The 26,801-nt window shown below is 34.3% G+C and overlaps 1 protein-coding gene across 1 annotated transcript; it reads right to left on the bottom strand.

The window, feature by feature from the left end:
• Nucleotides 1–193: 193 nt before the first annotated feature.
• Nucleotides 194–26,261, bottom strand: LOC141594203 (uncharacterized). Its single transcript, XM_074414359.1, has 2 exons — nt 26,025–26,261; nt 194–1,066 (listed from the first exon to the last, which is right to left on the bottom strand). Exons 1-2 carry the CDS (start codon nt 26,231–26,233, stop codon nt 370–372), a joined length of 906 nt encoding a protein of 301 aa, XP_074270460.1. The 5' UTR covers nt 26,234–26,261; the 3' UTR covers nt 194–369.
• Between the last annotated feature and the right edge of the window lie 540 nt (nt 26,262–26,801).

Genomic DNA, 26,801 nt, shown 5'->3' with positions numbered 1-26,801 from the left:
AAATCGCAAATACAAGGTGGTTATTTGTAATTTATCCTTCTTTTTAACAAGTCGGAATAGTAGTAGCTAATTCTCTTCGGCTCCCCTCATAAATTCATCCAAGATCCGCCACTGCGTATACATCTAATTATTGCTCAATATTATTTTTATAAAACCCCTTACCTGGAGTAGCGGCTTGTTGACTATGGAATTTGTCAAAAAAAAATTCCAAAAGTTCCACCAAGGACAAAAGTTGTTACTTGAAGTGGTGACTTTTTCTCAAATTTCAAAAGAAAATAATGTGGATACATTGACGAGAAATAGTTTTAAATAAGAGCTGAAACAATAAATAGAGATAAATAACATTGTAAAAAAACAAATCTCTAAAGTCTAGACAATTTCATCATCCAAGTTTGTGACCTGTAACTTAGCACATATATCAGTTGTCGTCCACATAATAGCATTGAGCATATTTTCCTTCCCGTAATCGGTGTACCTTTTACAGTAACAAGCATTTGACATATTTAGCAGAGCCACAACATTATGATCAAGCAGATGAGCCCTAAACATAGCCCCAGTATCGGTTGTACCTGGTTCGACAACATCCGCCACAATCCACTTCTCAGCACCAAGCCTCCAATACTTGCCAAAATACTTAGACTTAATACGAATGATACCATCATTCGAGATGCACAATTCTTGGGCAACTTTCGGGTCATCTACGTCATCATAAGCAAACTTTAAATATGGGATTCCATCATTAAGGAATGCCCCGAGGTATTTGTCTTCGTCACCTTTGAAGGCTACATTCTTAGGGAGTTTGTTAATGGACAACCAGTCTATGATAGTGAAAACATCGCAACTGTTCTGATCCCTAGACTTGGAACTCGCATGTAGACACGAGTCGTACGGAGCACGTTCTTCCCTTAAGCCAACGTAGTGACCCAATTGGACGTGCCTTAGTCTAGCTTTATCGGTAAAACCGTCTTTGTAGCAGTATGGCTTAAATAGTGTGCAACTCCAGTCTGTTTGAACTTCGTTGGGTGTCTCTGCTGAGGCCGCAATCCAATAATGATTAGGCGACCACCTGCATCCATGTAAAAAAATCAAGTTTCTGAGGGAATGAACGAATGGAGGATCAGTCTATTGCCGTGACAATGTTGCAACCCTAAAGTGTCAAGGTCCTTGTTCTTGGCTTGAGTTATAGTAGTTTTGGTGTCCGCATACACCCGACTACCTTTTTTTTTACCATTGAAATTTTATTTTATATGAAATAGAATTACATTATGTTTGCCTAACTCTTACATTTAATTACTATTTATAATACTCCCTTCAATCCTCTATTTTCTTCCTCTTTAGTTTGGGCACAAGGATTAAGAAATGGAGTATTATATTGATAAAAAGTTGAGTGGGGTTTGGTGATAGGAGAGAGGAATGGATAATTAAGAGTTAAATAATGAATTGTGGGTCACAAATATTAAAGTAAGGAATAAAATAGGATTAAAAGAGTTGGGTGGGGTGGAGTAATAGGAGAGAGGTATGAATAAAATAAGAGTAAAAAGTTACCAAAAATAGAAAGGGGAAGAAAACCTGAATAACCGTTTTAGGAAATAGGGAAGAATATGGTGAATTGGAGGGAGTATATTTTTCTCTATGATAGCATTGACTCCCTCCATACCACAACATTGGTAGCATTGACTTTTTCACACTTGTCGTGACACGTTTTATAACGTGAATATCTTTAGTTACACATTATTAAAAATTATAAAAAATTGATATTCTTATAACATTCATGATGATAAATCAAACAAAATCTCACATGACTATATTTTGTCTTAAGATTAAGAGTAATATCAAGATTCCCTACGACCATAAATAGTGTCAAGATTCTCAATGTTACCATTGGTGTGGTATGGAGGAGTATATATATTCCAGAAACCAGGTGATTTCAATATAATTAAATAAATCTATACAACTTAATTATACTATATAATCTTTAATTGATAGCATTGTGCGATGGGCCCGACCAAAGGACTTCAACGTAAATATTATATAATTTTGGTTGAAGTATAAATTTAGAGAGTATCAAAATATGGTGACTTTCCTTAAAATAAACATGCCTCACTTATGTTATTAATTAGTATCATCATATAATTATACAATTATTTAACATATACGAATATAATATAAGTAGGTTATATTTTGGAAACTAATAAAAGGTAAATAAATCAAGCTAGATTTGCAAAAGATATAATATTCTATAATTATTTCGATTTGATTTAATACATATATGTAATATATTTATATAAATATACAACGTCTTAAAATTGTATGACTAAATAGTAAAAGTAATTATATTAGTAGCGAAAATAATTGTACTAACATTGGATATAATAATATGATGTTACTAATCACTCATTTCATAGTCAAAGTAACTATATTAGAAGGAGAGTAGTGAAAGTAATAGAAGTAACAACGGGAGTAGTGAAATTATCAATATTCATGTGACAGTAGTGAAAGTAACAATAATTACGGCAGGAGTAGTAAAAGTAACCGTAGTAATAACGAATGTAATAAAAGTAACAATACTAACAACAAAAGATAGCATATATGAACAATTAGTTAACTAATCGATTTAAGTAAAATATTAATGGCGGAAGTAGTGAATTTATCTCAGAATTTATTTCATTATAATTTTAAAATATGAAATACAAAAATATATTAAAGATAAATTTATGAGTTATGCAACTTTAAATATTTTTATTTAATTGAAAATAATTTTTAATAGTATATAGAAGTAGTACAAAATGTAGTTTGGGAACCAATATATATATATATATATATATATATATATATATATATATATATATATATATATATATATATATAGATATATATATATATATATATATATATATATAGATAGATAGATAGATAGATAGATAGAGAGAGAGAGAGAGAGAGAGAGAGAGAGAGAGAGAGAGAGAGAGAGAGAGAGAGAATTGGGATCCTATGAGAGCCATCAAGATAATGAGAACCGTGAGAACTCCATCTAACTGAATTTTTTTAAGAAAATAATGACATATTTGGATTCGACATTGAATTTTATGGCTAGAAAACATATTGATTGATCAAAAAATTATAACTATTGACGGAAATCGAAGCGAAATACATTTTATTAATTTTCTTGTATCTAACAATTTTCATGCACCTAGAACTCGTTTTCGTGCATCTAGAGCCCGTTATTTTCATGCACCTAGTAATCATTTATGAACTCAGTAATCGTCTTGAGGACAATTGGATGGGGGAGATGAAGGGTTGAGATTGGAAGCTAAAAATGGTGATTATTAACCTAATTAACCCTCTATCTCTCTACTCACCCTAATTAATTATTAATCCACTTAATCATCGCTAATTTAATGTATATAGTTTTCTTTCAACCACTTCTCTCTCTATCTACCACAATTTCATTCTTCCTCTCCTCTCTTTAAAACTTAAAAACAAAAAAAAAGACTCTCCTCTCTTCCTTTTCAACACGACCGAGAACTACCACCACTCACGACCCACACCCTCACACCACACCGAAACCACCCTACCAACCTTCCCCACCCGGATCTTCTGCCACCCTCCCTCAACCAACCCTCCACTATCACCTACACTTTTTGCCACCAAATCTGCCACTACCTACCACTGTTGCAGCCCCCACCTCACACCTCCGCCACCACAATAACCCCACAACCACTTCAATCCAGACCTTGACTCCCTCCTTTCACGCCGACTCCCTCCTTCACCACCCACCCGCCCCCACCATTACCACGGCCCACTCGCCCACCCACTACCACCGCATCCTCTCCACCGGCATACAGACCACCGCTACTTCCTCTCATCCGGCGTCCTCCAGTGCCCGCCTCCTTCCTCTTCACCTCTCCTTTTTTTTGTTGTGATGGTGACGTTGTTGGATGTCGTTGGTGTTTCTGTGGGTATTGTGGGTGAACTCGTTTTGTTCAGATCTTGTTTCACCCTTTTTTTTCTTCTGTTTTTGCTCGTTTTTTTTTTGTCGGTGATGTTGGTGTTTTTGTTGAATGTCGTTGGTTTTGTATTTTTTTTTCACTTCATATTCTCACTTCTCAAGATCTGGTTTTTGTACCTTTTTTTCACTTCTTTTTCTCCCTTTTCAGATCCGGTTTTGTGTGTGTATTTTTTTTTTCTTTTTAAATTTCGTGTGTTAGTGCGTTTAAAATTTTGTATTTTTTTTAAACTCTGGTGTGAGTGTGTTTAAAATTTCATGTGGTTAAAAAATTTCTTATCACATGCAATTTATTATTTTTTTATTTTCGGGGGTTAGTATGACATTAGATATATATTTAAAATTTTAGATCTAGGTTTTGAAAAGAATTGTTATTTTTATTAGATTTTTTTTTAAGATTTTCTCTTTATTTGTTGATTTTATCTTCTCTTAAAGTTAAGATTACACTTATTTCTATTAAACTTACACTTATAAAATTTTCTCTATTAAAGTTACAGTTCTTTATTAAAGTTACAATTTTCACTATTAAAGTTACATTTATTAAAATTACAGTTTTCTCTATTAAAGTTACATTTTCTCTATTAAAGTTGTACTTTTCTCTATTAAAGTTACACTTATTAAAGTTACATTTTTCTCTATTAAAGTTACTTATTAAAGTTACATTTTTATCTATTCAACTTACACTTATCTCCATTAAAATTACACTTTTTTTTTATTAAAGTTACACTTATCTCTATTAAGGTTACCCTCCCAATGACCAAAGTTATCCTCTCAATGAACTAAAGTTACATTTTTAATATGTACTAAAGTTACACTCTCAATGGACTAAAATTACACTCTTAATGGACTAGGTTATACTCTCGTTGGACTAAAGTTAAACTTTCAATGCATGGACTAGGTTATACTCTCGTTGGACTAAAGTTACACTTTCAATCACTAAAGTTACACTTCTAAAAGATTACAGTTACACTTTGTTTTTGTTAAAATTACACTCGTAAAAGACTAAAGTTACAATATGTTGTGATAAAATTACAAAAATTCAAAATATTATTCATCAAAATCACTTGAAAAAGACTGAAATTAAATTCGTAAAACGCAAAATTCTCGTAACCTTTCTTTAAATTATAAATTTCAAAATAATATCCGTCAAACAGTTTCGTTTTGTTAAAGTTACACTTTTTTTTTGTTAAAATTACACTCATAAAAGTCAAAAGTTACATTTGTAAAACATTAAAAGTGTTACAAAATTTGTATAACTTTGAAATATAAGAAGACAAAAGATATTGTTAAGTATGTATGATAATGAATTAGTGAATGTATAATTAAAGTTAGAGAGATAAAGTGAATTAATTAGTGTTAAGTGTGTTTCTTGTTTTTTATCTCAACCATTCACAATGCTTGATCTAAGGGTTGTGGTGAGGATTTAGAGACTCAAAGGATATGAAAGACTCATTTGAACTTCTCTCTCTCTCTCTCTCTCTCTCTCTCTCTCTCTCTCTCTCTCTCTCTCTCTCTCTCTCTCTCTCTCTCTCTCTCTCTCTCTCTCTCTCTCTATATATATATATATATATATATATATATATATATATATATATATATATATATATATATATATATATATATATAGTATAAATATCAAGGAGTCCTCCTTCTCCTATTGAGTCCATAAGTCCTCTTAGAGGCCCTTGGATCTTGGAGAATTAAGGGTTTAGATTGAAAGGGAAAATTAGGATTATAGAGGTAATTAAGAGTCTCTCTTATCTACTCCCTAACTAAACACTAATCCCACTACATATACCCTCCCCCCCCTCTCTCTCTTACCTTATTATTCCTCAACTTACTCCTCTCTCATCCTAACAAAAAAATACTCTTCTCTCATTTCTCTACAATCCTAACAAAAATCCCAATAATTAAAAAATTCAAATAAATAAAACAAAAACCCAAAAAATCAAAAATCCAAAACTCAAATAAATCATCCACTCTTCTCTTCTTCATTCACCACCACCCACCACCTCCACCATCGCCGCCAACCCCACCACCACCGCCTACCTCACTACGGGTATTTTTTATAATTTCGTTTTTTCCCCAGATTTTGAGTCTCGTTTTTTCGTTTTCTTTTTTTTTTTTCTTTTAAAAAAAAATTGTTGTTTGGAGTCGGTTTATTTTTATTTCTTAATTTTTGTTGTTTTTTATTTAGATTATTGTCTTGTTATTTATTCTTTTCAAATCTCGTCTTGTTATACTTTTTTTTTTAAAGATTTCGGTTTTTTAAATCTCGTTTTTATTTTGTGAGATACTTTTATTTTGATTTTAGATCTACTAATATAGATTTCATATAATTTGTTTATTTTTATCTTAAGTTACACCGGACAAAAGTTACACCATCATGGACTAAAGTTACACTCAAATAAATAGAGTTACATAAACTACATGACTAAAGTTATAGTATTAATGACTAAAGTTACATACTTAAAAATATATAAATTACATGAATTCCAATGAATTTATCAAAAAGGACTAAAATTACACTATTATGGACTAAAGTTACACTTAGAAAAAACTAGAGTTACATAAACTCAATATAATGTATAAAATGGACTATATGACTGAAGTTATAGTATTATTGACTAAAGTTACCCCTTTAAACATTAAAGTTACATGAATTCAATTAATATATCCAATGACAAAATTGATTTTGAATATAGAAATTTGAATTTATATAATTTTAAAACAATTTGATATAACTTTAGCGTTTGACGACTGTAACTTTAGTCCAAATATGTGTAACTTTAGTATTTTATAGGTGAAACTTTAGTCCAAATTTGTGGAACTTTAGTCCTTTTTTATAAACTAATTGAAATTTATGTAACTTTGGTCCCACTGTAACTTTAGTCATTTTTTGTATAAGTTTAGTGTCAAATTGTGTAATTTTAGTCCAAAATCGAGTAACTTTAGTCCAAATTTAAATTTCAAACCAACACAATATAAGTTCAAATTAATATATCCAATGACTAAAGTGATTTTGAATATATAAATTTGAATGTAACTCCAATATAGGATGAATGTAACTTTAAACCCCAACTAACATACACCATACTACCACCACCACCACCATAACATGAAAGTTCATGTAACTTTAATCAAAAAACCAAAATAAAAACCAACTATACTAGATCTAAAATAATAATAATAAAAAAAAACCGGAAATAAGGAGGAGAATAACTAGATCTGGAAAAAGCAACAAATAAGTATGAAAATGGTGGACTTAAAAACCAGATTTAAAAAACCGAGATAGCAAAAAAGACGCCTTAAATCACGAACAATCGATTTATTTTATTGATTTTTCGAAAAAAGAAATATAGGAGATCTGAGAGAAAAAAAAGAACAAAAAAATCACACGACTACTACCCACAAAAAAAAACCATTGAACCACCACCACAACACACAGAAATATCAGCTACAAAAGAAAAAAAAAAAGGACATTCCTCCAACCACCACGACCACCGCATGCCTCCAACCACCACGACCACCCCATGCCTGCAACAAAAGCAAAAAGAAACGAGATCCGACAACAAAATGACTGTAAAAAACGAGATCGGAAAAAAAAAACGATGTTGCCGGTGGTCGGATCGGCCGTTGTTGGTGGTACAGCAGGCGGCGGGTGAGAAGGACAATGGCGGTGGTGCGGTTGATATAGGACGATGTGTTGGTGGTGGCGGTGGTGGGAGAAGCGGAAGAAGAAAGGAGAAGAAAAAAAAGGAGGAGAGAATGGCGGTTATGGGTTGCGGTGATAGACGCCTTGGCCGGAGGAAGGACGGGGTGAGGAAGCTAAGGAGGGATGGAGTTTTTTTTTTCTCAGATTTGATTTTTGTTTGATTTTTTTTGGATTTTTTTGTTTTGTTTTGTTTATTGGGAGAGAAGTGAAAGAGAAAGAGGGGAGGTTGAATGATTAATGAAGGAGGATGTTAGAAGGAGAGGAGATGAATGAATGATCAGTTGAGTTAAAAAGAAAATTAATGGAGGTGAATTATTGACCTTTCATTTAGATATAATCTCAACCTCTCATCTTCTCCATCCTATGGTCCATATGAAGACTTAGGGACTCAATAGATTTGAGGGACTCATTTGAACCTTATATATATATATATATATATATATATATATATATATATATATATATATATATATATATATATATATATATATAGAGAGAGAGAGAGAGAGAGAGAGAGAGAAAGGATCAAATGAGTCCACTATATGTATATAAGTCCCTAAGTTCTTATAAGGGCCCTTGGATGGTGAAGATGGATGGCCAAGATCAACCCACAAAAAGTGTGTTTAATGCCTAATCTCACCATCTCTCTCATCCCTTACTAATCCATCCTAATTAATCACCAATTTACTATATATTTGTTTTTCACTCACCAATTTCTCTCTCATCTTACACATTTCACTCCTCTCTTCTCTCAAACCTCCAACCAAAAAAAACCAAATAAATAAAAAAAACCCAAAAAATTCAAATAAATAAAAAAAAACCCAAAAAATCCAAATAAATAAAAAACCCAAAAATCCAAATAAATAAAAAAAACCCAAATAAATCAAAAAACCCAAAAAATCAAAAATCCAAATAAATCAAAAACTTCTCTTCCTCATACACCGCCAGTGAAACAACCCACCCGACACCACCCACCACCACCACCCACCGTCCCACTATCGTCGCAAATTAGTAACGGTTTTTTTCCAGATTGTGGGTCTCTTTTTTATCGTCTTTTTTTTTTCCAGATTTTGTGTTAAATTTGTTGTTTGGAATTGTTTTATTTATATTTATTAATATTAGTCTTAGATATATTAAATTTATTATAATTCATATTTTGACATTTTAAATATCGTCTTGTTTTTTATTATTTCAAATCTCGTCTCGTTAATATTCGTCTTGTTATATAAATTTTGCAGTTTTACTATTTAAATTTCAATATGTATTTATTTATTTTCTGAAATTTCAATGTGTATAACTTCAATTCTTGTTTTATAAATTATATAAAATATCGTCTCGTTAAAATTCTTGTTATACAAAATTTTCAAATTTAGTATTTAAACTTCAATGTGTATAACTTCATTGACATTATACATAACTCCAATTCACATTATGTATAACTTCAAAGACATTATGTGCAACTTCAGTGACATTATGTGTAACTTCAATCCACATTATGTATAATTTCAATGGCGTTATGTGAAACTTCAATGCACATTATGTATAATTTTCAGATTTAATATTAAAACTTCAATGTGTATAACTTCACCGACATTATGTATAACTTTAATCCACATTATGTGCAACTTCAATGACATTGTGTGCAACTTCACTGACATTATGTACAACTTCAGTGTGCTTTAGTGACATTAACTTCAATCTCATCTTGTTATTGTGTTGGTTTTAAATCTGAATTTATATTTGGCTAAAGTTATACAAAAAATGACTAAAGTTACACTATTATGGACTAAAGTTACACAAATTTGGACTAAAGTTATACAAAAAAGGACTAAAGTTACACTATTATACACCAGAGTTATAATATTAAGGACTAGAGTTATAACATTCTTAAAGCACTAGAGTTACAATATTTTGAATATCTAAATTGCATTTGTATAATTTTAAGTTAAGGTTGTGTAACTTTAGTTCATATTTGTATAACTTTAGTCCAAATTTATATAACTTTTGTAATTTACAGGTAAAACTTTATTTCTTGAGAGTGAATTTTATTAAATCACTCTAGTCCATATTTGTATAACTTTTAGTCCAAATAATTATAGTACATAAACTTTCACTATTTAGTTCAAAATTGTGCAACTTTAGTCCAAAAAAAAGAGAAGTGAGAAGAATAAGAGATTTAATATTTTAAGGGTAAAACTTTAATCCTTAATGATATAACTTTTGTCTTAAATATTGTAACTTTAATGTTTAAAGGGTATAACTTTAGTCATAATTACTGCAACTTTCATCACAAGTAGGGTAACGTAACTTTAGTCATATAGTCCAAGTTTATGTAACTTTAATGTTTGAAGTGTATAACTTTAGTCGTAAGTAATGTAACTTTAGTAGCAGATAGTATAACTTTAGTTATATTCACATATAGTTTTGAAAATTCAAAATAAAAAAAGTTAACAAATGTAAATTGTAAACAAAAATTATAAAGTAGAAAAAACCGCATAACTCACCAATACTAGATCTAAAATAAAAAAAACCGTAAAAAAACTAAAAAAACAAAAAACAAAATTGAGACTAAGAAAACTAGATCTGAAAACTAATAACAAAAACATAAAAGAAACGAAAAAAGAATCGAAAATAACTTTAATCCATAATAACAAAAACCCGTTAATCTAACAAAAAAAACCTGTTAATCTAAGAAAAAAAACAAATAACTAAAAAAAAAAATAAATAACAATATCATGATTCGTAAAAAAAACTAAATAACTTTAATGTTTTAAGGATATAACTTTAGTCGTAAATAGCATAACTTTAATGTTTTAAGGGTATAACTTTAGTAGTAAATAGTGTAACTTTAATGTTAAAAGGGTAAAACTTTAGCCGTAAATAGTGTAATCTCAATTATATAAAATAGATCTATAACTTTTATATTTTATGCGTATAACTTTAGTCGAAAATAGTATAACTTTAATATGACAAGGGTATGACTTTAGTCGTAAATAATGTAACTTTTCTTTTTTCATATATAGATCTCAAAAATTTCAATTATAACTTTTTTCTTTTTTCGTAAATAGTATAACTTTAATCGTAAAAAGTGTAACTTTAGTCGTAAATAGTATGACTTTAATTAAAAATGTAATTTGTAAACAAAAATTCACAAATAAATCTGAAAAATAAAAAATGTAAATTTCAAATTAAAAAACCGAACAGACCAAATGTTGTGAACTTCAGCACAAATGTGTGTAACATTAATAAACAAAGTGTGCAACTTTAGTCCAAACCAAAATATAAAAAAACCGAAAAAAATACAAGATCTAACAAAAATAATTAAATAACAACATACCACATAATAAAAAATCAAATAGGAGTAACAAAAGAAAAATATATTGGAAATTTTAGCTTAATATCAATAAACAAAGAAGAAATGGATCTGAAAAACAAAAACCGATAAAAAACAAACAAAACAAACACAGAGAAAAGGAGATTAGACCGGAGGATCGAGGAGGGAGGCGTAAATCTAACAAAAAATAACTAAACAATACTACATTTATATTAAAAAACCGAAACAACAAAAAATCAAAAAAAAATTGAAATAAAACGAAGAACAAATCTGAAAAAACGAGTGAGAATGTGGGAGGGAGAACGATGGTGGAGGTAGCGGTGTGGCGGATGGTGTGGGTTGTGCGGCGATGAGGGATGGTGACGACAGGTTGTGGGTTGTACGGTGATGAAGGATGTCCGGCGGCGGCTGGTGTGTGCAGGTCGTGGTGTAGTGGTCACCGAGAAGGTTGTGGGTTATGCAGTGAAGGTTGTGCGGATGGCGGCTGGTGTGTGAAGGATGTGCGGGTCGTGATGGTGACGACATGTTGTGGGTTGTGCAGTGCGTCGGGTTTTGCGGTGGTGTCGACTTGTTGTTGTCGGGTTTGGTGGCCGACAGGCCGTGTTTTCCGGGTAGATCTGAGACAAGAGGGGGAATAGAGGTGGTGGTGCTTTCGTGGGCTGTGTTGGCTGTCGGGTTTGGTGTTGTCGTGGTTGTAAGCGTGATGGTGTGGTGAGGCTGTCGTGGTGGTTGTGGGCTTGTGGTGGCTGTCGGGTTTTCTGAGGAGGTGGATTTGTTTTTTTTTTTGTTTTTTTTTTTGTTTAGAGAGGATAGGAGGAAAATGAGAGAGAATGAGTGAATGAGAGAGAATGAATATTGAGGAAGTGAGTAGGGAGATGAGAATGGGGAAGAAGTTATACAAAATTAGGAAGAGTTATGGAGGATTAGGAAGGGAGATTAGGAAGAGGGATTTATGGCCTTCCATTTAGATGCATTCTCATCCATCCATCCCTTGCATCCAATGATCCATATGAGGACTTAAGGACTTATATGATATAGTGGACTCATGAGACCCTTCTCTCTCTCTCTCTCTCTCTCTCTCTCTCTCTATATATATATATATATATATATATATATATATATATATATATATATATATATATATATATAGAATCAGGATCCTGTACGAACCAAATTATTGTGCGAACTGTACGAACTGCATATTAAAGGCTGACTTTTCTTTATTCTACTTAAAAAGCCCGCCTCTTATCTCACCTATACAGCCCAAATTTCATAATCCATTCAATATTTATAACAAGTCCACCTCAAATCCTAACTTTCCATGACCTCGACCACTGCCGCCGGCCACCACCAACAGACGTTGTCCACCACAAGCAGACCACAACTCTCCCGGCGACAGCTTCAAGTCTAGACGCACATCAAATCGGAGTTAACTCTTTCCATTTTCTCATATATTCAATCACTATTTCCTGTTTATCTCAATCCCTCCCCGTCGCACACTTACATCGGCGAACCACCGGAGGTCCACTCTCGTTTTTCTTCGCCCTACAATCACGCCAGTTCATTTCGTTGTTGTTCCGTCTTCTCGTCACCTAACACCTTTGGTTTTGGTGTAGATCTGAGATTTCGAATTTCAGATCACAAGTCGTTATCATAGTCGAGCGTCGGCACACTGGCGTCGGCGATTATGGTGGCTTGCTTTATCTATTTTGTGTTGTTTTTATATTAGATCTGAATATTTTTGAAATTAATTTTTCGGTTTAAAGAGGTAGTGTTGCTGGCTGTCGGATTGATGTGTGGTGGACGCTCGTCGGAGTCGTGCGTCGAGCTGGTGCAAGGTGGGGATGGTGCGGTGGTTCAACAGGTGGTAGGTCGGTGTCTCATCGCCGGATTCCTCACCTTCCACTAGACTCTCATCGGAGATCCGGCCACATTTAATTTAGAACTCGAATTTAAAAAAACAAAAGTCGATTTGGTCGGAAGATTTCGAGTCAATATTGATATAGTTGGCTGGAATGGTTCTAGTTGTGGTGTGTGGTGTGAATTGGGATTTTGAATTGTCGTTCTTGTGTTCCGGCATCGTGGCCTCAATGACGGTCAGAGGTGGCAAGAGTGGTTGTTATCAGCGTTTTCTGGGTAAGGGGAAAATGAAAGGGACATTGGCGGTGGCAGTGGCGGTGGAGTGCGGTGGTGGGGGCAGTGGTGACGATGGTGGGCGGTGAGGTTGTGGATACATCTAATATGAGACTAGATACACTTATAAGTGCTCTCGGTACATGTGTATCTAAGGGGTGGTGGTGGCGGCGGCGGCGGTAGTGGTGGCGGTGGTTGGTGATGGTGGTTGGTGGTGTTGGTGGAAGTAGTGTTTGGGGCAGTGGTGGTTGTTGGGGCAGTGGATACACAAAATACAACCATAGATACACATGATATTAATACGGGATACGTGTGTATCCCGTAGTAATACCATGTGTATCTAGTAGTATGGCCCTAGATACACAAATGGATTTTTTGTATCCAGAAGTACTAACATGTGTATCTGAAAGTACGAACTTATGTATCTGAACCATGTGTACCCGTAGTAATACAATGTGTATCTGGGTTTGATAAAATGTGTATCTGACTTTAATGACATGTGTACCCGTAAAAATTAGTGTTAAAAAAGTGTGAAAGTGCATTTATAATTTAGTGTGAAAAAAAAGTGTATCTACTTGTATTATAAAATGTATCTGGATATGATGTGTATCTGACAAGGATATAAAGTGTATCCAAAAAAAAAAAAAAAAAACTGGTTTTAAGCTAGTTCGTACGGTTCGTACGTTAAGGTAGTTCGTACCTGAACCCGCCCCTATATATATATATATATATAATCACTCGTATACCATTAAAATTTCACTCGTATAACATTAAAGTTTCACTCGTATAACATTAAAGTTACAATAGTAAATTAGAGAAATTACATAAATTTTAGTCAAATAACATTGTTACATAAATACAAATTTTTATATTGAAATGGCCTAAAAAACTAAAGTTTCGCTCGTTTAACATTAAAGTTTTATTCATAAATCAGTTAAATTAAATAAATATTAGTCACAGTTACATTATTACATAAATTCAAATTTTTATATTATAAATGGCCTAAAAAAAGCAAAAGTTATAATTTTAAGCATTAAAGTTTCAGTCGTAAAACATTAAAGGTACATTCATAAATTAGTGAAATTAAATAAATTTTAGTCACGATTACATTATTACATAAATTCAAATTTTATATTAGATTGGCCTAAAAAATTAAAGTTTCACTTTTAAACATTAAAGTTACACTCGTATATCATTAAAGTTACACTAAAAAATCAGTTAATTTAAATAAATATTAGTCACAATTAAATTATTTTATAAATTCAAATTTTTATATTATAAATGGCTTAAAAAAAGTAAAGTTACACTTTTAAGCATAAAAGTTTCACTCGTAAAACATTAAAGATACACTCAAAAATACATAAATTTAATTTTTTTTACAAAATGACCTTGAAAGATTAAAGTTACAATCGTAAAGAATTAAAGTTACATTCATAGATTAAAGTTTAACTTATAAAGCACTAAAGTTTAATTCAAAAAATTGCTTAAAAGTTTCAAATCTCAACCATCAATCTTAGAAGATCTAATGGCTTAGATTAGGACTTAGAGACTCATCATTTTAAATGGACTCATTTGAACTTGCGAACTATTTTACGGTGCGAACCATACGAACTGTGCATATAAGCCCAAAACTCTTCACCGACTTAATAAAAAAACCCAAAGACTTCACTGACCCTATGACCAAACACTAACCTCCCATAATCTCTCTCCTCATCAACAACCATCTAACGCCTGCAGCCACCTCCGACCACCGAGACAATGCCATCGTCGTCGACAAAACCACCAGTCACCAAACGTAAACTAGCGAGATACTTTAAAAAAAATCATGTGTTTTCCTACGACATTAACTCAGAACAATTTCTGGCTCTCAATTTTCCGTCAACGTCGCTGGTTCGGTAAGTTTTTTGATATTTTACTTCCAATTTTGTAGATTTAGCATTCAGATGGGAAATTTATAAAACAAATATAATCCAGAACAAAGGTTGCCGATTTAGGAAAATTTGGAGTTTGAAAACATCCTCGTCGGCGAAATTAGAATCTCCTAGTGATGGTGGTTGGAACGGCGAAATTGTTTGTGGTTTCCGGCTTCTCGATTTGCCGTCGACGATTCCTAAAATGGACAGTGACATCATCGGGAACTTTCTTTTAATTGCTCTAAATATTTCGTTCTCCCTGCTCTGACGACCATCGTCGGATACCAACACTTGTGCGTCTCTCCATTACAGTTCGTAGACACGCTCTTGCCTCCTTGATGTCTGGTGATTCGTCTTGTAATACCACGATTTTCTAAGTCTTTTACTCGGCCGAATATGGCTTACTCGGCCTAGTAAGGGTGTCGTGTGTTTCTGGATAGTTTACTGCCCAACAATACTCGACCGAGTATAGAATACTCGGCCGAGTATACTCTATACTCGACCGAGTATCCGGTCTGACGGGTTTTATTTCCGCGGTTTGATTTAGAGATGATTAGAGTTATATAAGACGTGTTTAACAGTTTCTAATCACTTTTACAAAACCTAAACATTTTAACGTAACTCTAATCCTCTCTTAATCTCTCTCAAGTGTGTGGATCATTAGCGAGTCTTCTTCATCATACATTACATTGTTGGTGTCGGCAAGCCTTTGATTTCACTAATTCTAGTGTTTTATCTTTTTAAGGTTTTGCCCTAATTTGTGATTTGGGGAAAAAGGGTTTTGCATGTGGTAATTGGAATTATGTGATTGTTGTTAGGTGAGGACTTCGTAGAGGAGCCGTTCTAGATTGCTTTGCTTGTGTATCTCATTGCATTTGTGCTAAGGTAGGGTTTCCCTAATCGGTTTACTATTTAATTGTTATAAGATTGTGTGATAATTGTTGTAAGATTGATTATCTGCTGATTGTTGTTGGTGTATTAGAGTTGGATTAAGTGTTGTGATGGTTGATGATGATGTTTGCGAGGTGCGTCCTCGGCTGAGTGGAGTCACTTGCGGGAGTGGCTCACGCCCTAGTTTCGCCCTCTGTGGAACCCGTCACAGGAGGGGATGCACATTAATGAACAAGGTTTTCGCTCGTTGATAAGCGGGGCTTAGGTGGGGAAAGGCCGCGGTCCCCCACTGGCGTTGAGGATTATCAGTTGCGATGGTTAATCTGGCAAGGGCTACACACTTTAGTGTGTAGTCAGTTACGATATGTGATTGGGAGTTGGAGGTGGATGAAGATCAGCAGTTTGTCTTTTGTACTTGTCGTATTTTGATTCTACAGTAACTAACCCCGATGTTATTTTATAAAATTTGTGGTGATACATTCGGGGATGGTGAGCAGATTGTAACAGGTGATGTTGTTCACTAGCTATGGGGCCGTCATGGGGAGTCATCACTCGAGTCTAACTTCCGCTGTCAAGAGATTTAGCATTCCGTTTTAGTTGTTGAGCATTAGTAACAGTTATTTTGGTTTTTGGATTTTGGAACATGTAGCCATTAATTATTTATATTTTAATAATTGTGTTTTGGATTGGTAACTTTGATATACTAACCTCGGGCAACCGAGATGGTGACGTCTCTCATTCTAGGGTGGTCCTGGTAAGGCACATTGATATGTGGGGGTGTGACACGTATAACCGCTTGAATTTGCGCCAGAGGCGATGGTACAATAGTGTTACTGTGGGGTGGCGATATGGTAAGTGGTGGGCTGTTGCGAGTTAATTTGTCGTGGTCAGCCAAGTCGACGCAGTTTTGTGGTGGTGGTTGTGGTAGGCTTGCGGTGGTGATGGTGGTGGTAAAATGGCATTGCTGGTGGTAGGTTGGACGTTGTGATGGTTTTGATGGTGGTGGTGGTAGGGACAGTGGTGATGATAGTGGCAGTGGATATACAAAATACCACCCTAGATACATGTGTATCCGAAAGTATGAATTTGTGTATACAAAGTATTATACCGTGTATCTGAGTAGTTCGTACGGTTCGCACCGTACTTTAGTTCATACGGGATCTCACCCATATATATATAGAGGTGGGATCCGGTGAGTCCACCTAAATATTTGAGTACATGAGTCCATAAAACAAAATCACTCACTATACAAAACAATATCACGATTTTTTTTTTTGCGAAATTTTTTTTTTCAACTTTTTTTTTTCGATTTTTTTTTTTTTTTTGTAATTCAATTAGAGCTGGCAAATAATGACACGACATGAAAACACGACACGAACCCCACACGAAATTAACGGGTTTGGGTTGAGGTTTAACGACCCATTTATGTAAGTGGTTCGACACGAACACGACACGATATTTAATTGGGTTGAGTTTGGTTTGAGCTCTCTAAACACGAACCCGACACGAATGACTTGTTTACTAAATTAATCATAATTTTTCTTAAACCTCCATCACATAAATATACTTAAACTTTCCAAATATGAACATGACACGAAAACACGACACGAACCCGACACGAAATTAATGGGTTAGGATTGAGGCTTACTGACCCATTTATCTAATTGGGTTGACACGAACACGACACGATATTTAATTGGGTTAAGTTTGGGTTGAAGGGTTTAGGACCCGTTTACATGTGACACGAACACGAACCCAACACGACCTATCTAAATACAATATCACAGCTTATACTAAAAAAAAAAAAAAAAATCCGTCATATTTTTGTAATACAATATCACACGTTATGTTAAACAATATCACAGCTTACAATATCACACGTTATACTAAACAATATCACAACTTACAAAAAAAAAAAAAAATCGAACAAAAAAAATTTGAAAAAAAAAACGTGATATTGTTTTGTATACAATATCACACGTTATACTAAACAATATCACACCTTACATATCACACGTTATACTAAACAATATCACAGCTAACACTAAAATAAATTTCGAAAAAAAAAAAAATTGATAACTTATACCTTGAATAAGTCACTTTTTCAAATCTTATACCTAAGATAACTTTCTTTAAAATCTTATACTTAAAATAATATTTTCTTCCAAATTAATACCAAATCTGAAAAAAAAAAAAAAAAACTTGAATTGACGATCTTACCCTTACTAATTAAACATTGTCATCCTTTGCATCACCTATTAACACACACATCCATGATTACCACCACTAAAATCCATCAAATTAGTAAGGGCAAAATCGTTAATTTAAAGATTTTTTTTAAAGGTTTGGTATCAAGTTTAGAAGAAAATGTTATTTTAGGTATAAGATTTTAAAGAAAATTATCTTTCGTATAAGATTTGAAAAAGTGAGTTATTCAAGGTATAAGTTATTAAATTACCCAAAAAAAATTCTATAAAAGCATGCACTTCACCAGATAATTTTTTTTTAGTGAAATCACCATTTGGAATTACATTATTATGATAATTGAATTTCATTTCAAACTTTTGGCTTGAAATAGTATCATATGTTGTAAAACAAAAAAAAATTGTTAAAACTAATAATGTTCATGTCCTGGATAATTGAATCAATCAAGGGATATTTGAAAAAGAAATGATCATTGTCCTCACTAAGATGATTGCGCAAACATTAATATAACTTCTAAGAAGCATACTTTTCGGGTCAGCCATGTATATATGAAAGATGCTCACTAGACTGACTACACTCCCCTAACTGATTGTAGTTGATCACGGAAAAAGATTGTACACATCATGGCTTTGTTTAAAAATGCATAAAACCAGGATAATTGGCTAGGCGATGACAAACCTTATACTATCCAAGCTGGTTATCATTGGTTAAGAGAGAAAAAGCCTCTTGTTCCATGGAGGTTTATGTGGTGGAATAAGCTGAATATTCAAAGACACTCCTTTATCTATCGGTTGCTTCACATAAGAGACTCGTGACTTGAGATAGAATGGTGGGATTTAGGAAAGATGAAACTTGTTATTTGTGTGGTGTTTATAATGATAATCATTTGCATCTATTCTCAGGCTACATACTTAGTTAGCAATGCTTCAGAATTCTGCAACAACAGCTAGAGGTTCATTACTGTTAGGGTGCAAATCTATGTCCCACATCGGTAGAATAAAGATGGAAGATCATCTTTATAAGTGTCTACAAAATATAATAGTAAGAGGCCTTTTGGGAAGGAGCCCAAGAGTAAATTCGTGAGGGTTTGGCCTAAAGCGGACAATATCGTACTATTATGGATTATGGACACAGATGCAGCTGAGGCCCAACACATGATATTCACGCTTCCGCACAACAAGTGGTATCAGAGCCCAAGGTTCGACTTGGGCTAGACACAGAGATTCATCAGGCCAAGACTTGAAGGTGGACGTACACTATATATAAGACGTGGAACTCTTATATGTAACACCCCACGAGTATGAGAGGAAAATTTTCCCACATCGTGAAAATATGTAGCTTGTGATATGTTTATAAGAGATTCCACCTACCACTTAGTAACAAGGCCTTGTAATTTTGGGCTTAAGTGAGGACAAATAATGGGCCCAAAGGTGCACACCCATCTTATTGGGGTTGTGTTACGACGGTGGCGGGTCGGGTTGTTATAAATGGAATCAGAGCAACCCTGCGACCGTGTGGTGAGCCTGTGGTCAGGATTACCCGGGTCACACACCTAGCGAGGGAGGATTCTGGGCTTGGCTGCGGTCAGCCTCTAGGCACAACGAGGACGTTGTGTTATTTAAGTGAGGGAGTTTGTAGCACCCTAGGAGTATGAGAGGAAAGTTGTCCCACATCAGGAAAATATGTAGCTTGTTATATGTTTATAAGGGATTCCACCCACCACTTAGTCACAAGGCCTTGTGCTTTTGGGCTTAAGTGAGGATAAATAATGGGCCCAAAGGTACACACCCATCCATCTTATTGGGGTTATGTTACGACGGTGGCGGGTCGGGTTGTTATATTATAGCTCGAGGGAGAGCTAATATGTTCGCGAGAAGGGATATGATCTCACGGCGTTGAGACGGCAGGACGTCCAAAAGAAGATCGTCAGCGACCCGGCGAGGTGGGCTAAGGCTTAATGGAGGCAACAAAAGCGATCCATGGTAAGTCCAATGGCGGTTCCGGGGCGACGCACTGAGGCACTGGATACGGACCTAGTCCAGGGTATATTGGATGCAGAGGAGTTTGGTACGCAAGTGTAGCACAAGCCCCATGAGACACATGGTGTGTCGTTTAAGGGGAGGTTATCAAGACTTGGTGATGCGAGTGTCTAGAAGTTGGGGCTGTATGGTGTGGGAAGTTCTCTATAGAGGGCAAGGTCCGAGTCAAGATCATGGTCCTTGGTTTGTGGGGAGGATTGTTAGGGTGTAAATCCATGTCCCACATCGATAGAATAAAGATGGAAGATCATCTTTATAAGTGTCTACAAAATACAATAGTAAGAGGCCTTTTGGGAAGGAGCCCAAGAGTAAATTCGTGAAGGTTTGGCCCAAAGCGGACAATATCGTACTATCATGGATTGTGGACAAAGATGCAGCAGAGACCGAACATGTGATATTCACACTTCCGCACAAAAATTTCCCTGTTTATCAATTGGTGCAATGGCAGGCTAGGTCACTTTCTTTTACCAGATTGTAGAGGAATATTGTATATGTTATTCATGTGGCCGTGATCTATGAAATCTGGAAGAATAGAAATCATGCTCGAATTAATGGATATGTAAGCAGGCATGAGAAACTTGTCCAACAATGCTTACAGGCTGTTACAAGCAGATTTTATGGGAGAAATATTAAACCTCCTGCTCGAAGGGAAAGGGAATGGCTACAACAACTCAGATGACTTATATGCATTTATTGTAGTAGGTCGGGCTATGTAATGGTAGTGATGTATGATTAGTAATGTGCTAAGAACAATACGGTTGTAATGCGCTTCAAAGTTTATACTCCCTCTAATTCTCAATAAACTTCCCTATTTTCATTTCCATCTATTCACAATAACTTCCCTATTTCTATTTTTGGTAGGTGTTTTTGTGGTCCAAATTTAATTGTATGGTGGGGTAGTGTGTTGTGTGGTCCAAATTTACTTATATAGTGGGGTAGCGTTGATGTATGGATATTCGGCGCCAATTACCTCTACTTCATCTAAGATTTTTGACGTATTTTGACGATATTTCGAGTCTTTTGCTTGCAATTTTCCATCCTCCTTCCACTTCTACCATTTTACACCTTGTAATGTAGGTATTTAGCTCGGGAAGGATATTTTAGCAAGCAAGCAAGGCACGAAGATGAGCTAGCATGAAAGAAGAGGGAAAAGGACCAAGAGAAAGGAGCAAGAGAAGCCCCTGGGCCGGTCGATGGGGGGACGTCCCTTGGAAGTTTTTGAAGATTTAAGCACCAAATTTCATTTGCCTCGACACCGGGTAGTGGGTCGTCGGCCGGTCGACCGGCTGTTATCGCTGCTAGCAAAGCTTTGCCTTAAACTCCTCTCTTAGAACCCGTACCATGAGGAACACTATAAATAGCTTGTCTTAACTTATTTTTGACACAAGACCCTAGATCTAATATATTGCACTTCAAAGTTTCAAACTTTCTTAATCCTTTCTTAATCATTCCTTAATTAGACTTTAATCTTTCATTAATTAGCTTATTTCTAGATCTAGTAATTGGGTTGTAAGAAGATTGAAGATTTCCTCCATTCTTATTATATCCAACTTTCTTTCTTTTCACTCTAGTTGGTAATTTATTTCCCTTGTTCATTTGTTCACATTTGTCTTCCTTCTAGTTTCATTTATTAGTAGTTGTTGGATTCCTCTTGCTTATTATTGCTAGAATAGAGTAGTTCTCTCTTTTGTTTACTTGTTCATGTTTTTGGTTATTGTTCTCTTAGTAAAGTTTGGATCTTTAGTATTTATTATCAAAGACTCTTCCTTTGTCTATTAATCCATCTTAATATTTGCTTACTTAGTTAATCATTATAATCTTAGGTATTAATTGCATGAATAATTGTAGAAATCAATTTAATAACATGTCAGTTGCTAAAATGTCAACCTTTATCATTTGTTTTGTCTTAATAAACATGATTAGTGAGTAGTCCTTTAATTGGGACTCGATTAAACCCAACATGAGTGCTTTGTTTAATTGATTCCTATAAAAATAGTTGTTGGGGAGGATTAGTAAGGGTTTGCTATAGGATTGATGTGTTAAATTGGTCTATTGTGGGTAATGTTGGTTTGTGACCTTTGTCCGTCGATGAAAGTCGGTTAGGTCGGGAATCAGGTACCCAATTTAGACCTATTGTCAGCCAAGGTTGGGACCGAAAGAGAGAACCAAGGGAGGGCATTCTCTAATCTTGAGTTTGAAAGCGGTCTTCAAGAAGAGAAGTAGGATGACTAGGACTATGATGAGAACTTAATGACCTTAGTTGATGCTAGAGTATCTTGGAAATGTGCATGTTTCTATGGTAGTCGGGTATTACATTAAGGGTTCCAACTCCAAACTTGAGAAGGGGGGTAGTTGGAAAGACTAGTGTCTTAGTGCAAACCAGAGAAGGGGGTACTAGAAAATTAGAGTCATCTCCTCCTTACATATTACATCAATAGCTAGTTAAAAAGAATCATGCCGATAAATCTGAATTGTTGGTGGGAAATCGGGTTCTAGGCCTTTTAGTTATTGATTACAACCTTAAACATTCTTTTGCTCGTATTTCACATTAGTTTAGTTGCATGTCATTTTAATTAGTTTCCACTACAAAAAAAAACGCGGGATAGTGACGGGCACACTGACGGAAAAAATTAAGCCGTCAGAAAACCGGGAAACTGACGGCTTTCTGACGGAATTTCCGTCAGTACCAATTCCTGACGAAAATCTTGTCAGATATAATTGGCGCGTTGACTAAGTCAATGGCGCTAAAAACTATCTGACGGAATTTCCGTCAGTACATTGCTATTAGTGACGGAATGTCCGTCAGATGATTCTCACACACAGCAGTGCACACCAGCTGTTAAATAACTGGGACATCTGATGGAATTTTCGTCAGTAAAAGCAATATACTGACGGAATTTCCGTCAGATGTATTAGATATTTCAAATCCAGTGTGCATCCCAACTGTCACAATAATTGAGCCTTTGACGGAAATTCCGTCAATATTTCTAAATTACTGACGGAATTTTCGTCAGAGACTCACTTATTGTAACGTGTACTGTTGGGTGTATTATTGTCTGAGTTGGTGGGCCTCTGACGGAATTTTCGTCAGTAATTTAACAAAATTTCCATCAGAGGCGTCTTTTATCTCAAACCCACACTTTCCCCTCGACACTTTACCAAATATCCCACGTGTCAGGCCTCTGACGGAATTTCCGTCAGGTATTTGATATACTGACGGAATTTCTGTCAGTCGTCTGCTGGTATTGGACGACGAAAATTCCGTCAGTATTTTAGTGACGAAAAACACTGACGTCGTATCCTGACGGAAGAAATGACCTTTACTGACAGATATTTTCCGTCAGTTTCCCGCGTTTTCGTTGTAGTGTTCATTGTTAGTTAAAAATCAAAATATATCTTGTCTGCTTAGCTAAACATTGTAGCTAGAATAGACTATTATTGCATACTAGCTTCCCGTGAATCAGTTCCTAAGTGCTACAACAACACCATGCACTTGCGGTTTTAAAACATACATCAAGTGTGTTTCCTGAAATTTTGTGCATAAGAGGAATAAGGAAGTTTATTTAGAATTGGAGGGAGTAATATACTTACCCTTTACCTAAAAAAAAAAAAAACATACTTTTCGTAAGGTCATTAACACAACTTTTCCAAAGGAAATATTTTAGCTTAAGAGAAATTTTTCGCTTCCAAAATCCGATCAAAATTCACATTTCTCATTAGTTTGATCAAAAAAACTTAATTTATATTTCCTAGATAGAACAAACTTAATCCGCGAGGACTTGGCCCAAAAAATATTGTCTGCTTTGGACTAAACCCTCACGAATTTACTCTTGGGCTCCTTTTAAAAAGACCCCGTACTATTATATTTTTTGACACTTATAAAGATGACCTTTCACATTTACACAACTGATGTAAAACACGGGTTTGCACCGTAAGAGTTACAAATCACGTACTCTGTAATATTCCATAATTACCCTTCGTCATAAAAAGACCTAAAAAATTATCTCCCTTCTCTCCCTCACAATCCTAAACAATTCATTAACAACTTGACTATTATGATTGTAATTACATATCACACTTGTAATTTCTCCGTTTTATCAACAATTTTATTAATATCGTCTTTAAATTGATTTAATTAATGTTTTTTTCAAAAAAAAAAAAAGGGTTTCTGTAACAAATAAGGTTTGAATAGATGGAATTTATTTGATAATCATTAGGATTTAGGTGAAATCAATTGAAACGACAGATCTTTTTTAATAATGAACATGATGCGAATTGCAAAGCTGCAAATATCAAACTCATTTGATTGATTTTATTGCTGATGGATCAATCGAAGGAGCATTTTTCCAGATTTGATAGGTCATTACTCATTAGTTGAGATGATGTTTATTTTTGGAGGTTTTTCATTTTTTCTTTTTGGTGGGTGTAGAAATGCGAGGGGTACACTTAGAATAAGTGGAGAAAATGTGGGAGATTTAGTAAAATAGCGTGCGGGATTTAGCATGTCCCTTGCTAAAACTCCTAAAATTCATGTGTATATTCAGCTTAAATAGCATTGGAAAACACGATTTTCTTATTAGTTTTCCTATCTCTTGCATAGGAAAGGGGCCGGCTAATGAATCATAACATATTTTATGCCAAATATTACTCCCTCCGTCCTATTAAATAGTTTACAATTACCTGAGTTTTTCTAATGTGTGCCCTTAGGGCACACATTAATAAACCAAATAAGAAAAGATTCATAGGATATTCTCACTAATTATGGAAAACTAAGTTAATAATTGCATTTATCATGAGAATATATTGTATATCTTTCCTTATTTGGTTTATATTAATGTGTGCCTCAAGGATACACATTAGAAAAACCCCTACTTTATATACACTTTATATATGATCATTAAGGTAAGAGAAAAGAATAAGTTTACAATTATTTAAAAAATCAAAAGCAACCTCATTTATTAATAAAAAAAGTGTAAATTATTATCCTAAAAAAAAGTGTAAATTATTGAAAAAAAAAGGTAAACTAATGTTATCCGGGCAAAACCTAGGGGGGCCTGAGTGCCTGACCCCGGTGCAGTACTATAGAAATTCGCCATTAATTGTCAAATTGTTTTGTTTTCAAGGTATTATTATCCTACTCCCTCCATTCAACTTTTATCACCCTACTTCAATATAATACTCCTCCTATGTCTTATCCTCTTAAAATTTTGACATAGCACACCTATAATAATAAAAATGATAATAAAAATGATAATATTATAAGTGTTAATGTGTCATTAGGAGAAATAATGAGATATAAGATGTGACATGTAATGGGACAGAGAATCTGATCTACAACACAAATTCTCTCCATTTCTTCTCATCCATTACCTCTTTAATGGTTTTATATCGATCCGGTAGTCGTAATTTGATTGAAAAAGAAAAGAATTAATAAGTGAATGAAAATATATATTATAGTATTCTACGCCGTATTAAAGTAGTGCATAAAAAAGTACACAAATTCTTGTTTCAGACGGACATTTTTGGTCTTATTTGTCAGACGGATAAAATGTTGTCATTTTTTAAGAAAATGTAACCAATTAATTCACAAAATGTTATGACTAGAAGTGTCATTTTTTACCCTGAAAATGATGTGAACAATAATGATAACATGTTATCAGAAAATAACAACATTTTATTGTAAAATGATGACATGTTACCCGTCTTATTTCAGACCAAAAATAATGGTCTTAAGAAAAACGGACCGAAAAAAAGTAATGAAGTCGAGTTATCTAAAAGAACACATTACCTAACCAAATATTTGCGGGAGTAGCAGGACTTGAGGTGGACGAGGCCATGACCAGACTCAGCGGTAACAACTTGAAATTGGGCTAGCGGATCCACGACCGTCTCACCAGAAAACTGAACAAGACCATTAGTTGTAGCATCATCGTTACAATAACGCAGGTATTTGTCATTATATACCGACTTTAAACAAATTATTAATGGTAATGTCATTCTTTAAATTGTCTGGCGTTGGTGCTTTTCTTTGCTATGTCAACTACCTCTTTATACAAAACTCTCCGCTACCATTCCTATTTTATTTGTTTATTTTATTTTTTTTAACAACTTGTAAATTGTTATGTCAATAAAAAACTGTTGACTTGGTTCTAAACAGACTATTATCAAACACAAATTCTCATTGAAGACATGACATATCCGTCACAAGCTGAAGACGGATACCATTTTACCTCACAATGTACCCACTTTTTCTCTCTCTGCAACACAATTTATGTGGTCCCCTTTCTCCACTAACCCATTTTGTTACCATTTTATCTCACAAAATATCCGTCACATATGGTAACCCGTCACAAGGGAGACCAATTGATTATCAAAACAGACTATTATCAAAACTTTCTTTTATTTCTGTCTTTCGATATATAAAAGGAAAAAAACAATGACCTTTTCTATGGTGTACCATTTTACATAAAAATCTTCTTCGGGTCGTTTGGTTACCCACTAAACAATACAGGAACTTAAATTCATGTGAATTGCAAAATGGGTATGTTGTTTGGTTACCCCAATT

This window comes from Silene latifolia, chromosome 8 (assembly GCF_048544455.1).
Source record: "Silene latifolia isolate original U9 population chromosome 8, ASM4854445v1, whole genome shotgun sequence".
NCBI classification, from domain to species: Eukaryota; Viridiplantae; Streptophyta; class Magnoliopsida; order Caryophyllales; family Caryophyllaceae; genus Silene; species Silene latifolia.
Note: the sequence above shows the minus strand (reverse complement) of the source record. Positions and strands in the feature narration are given on the sequence as shown.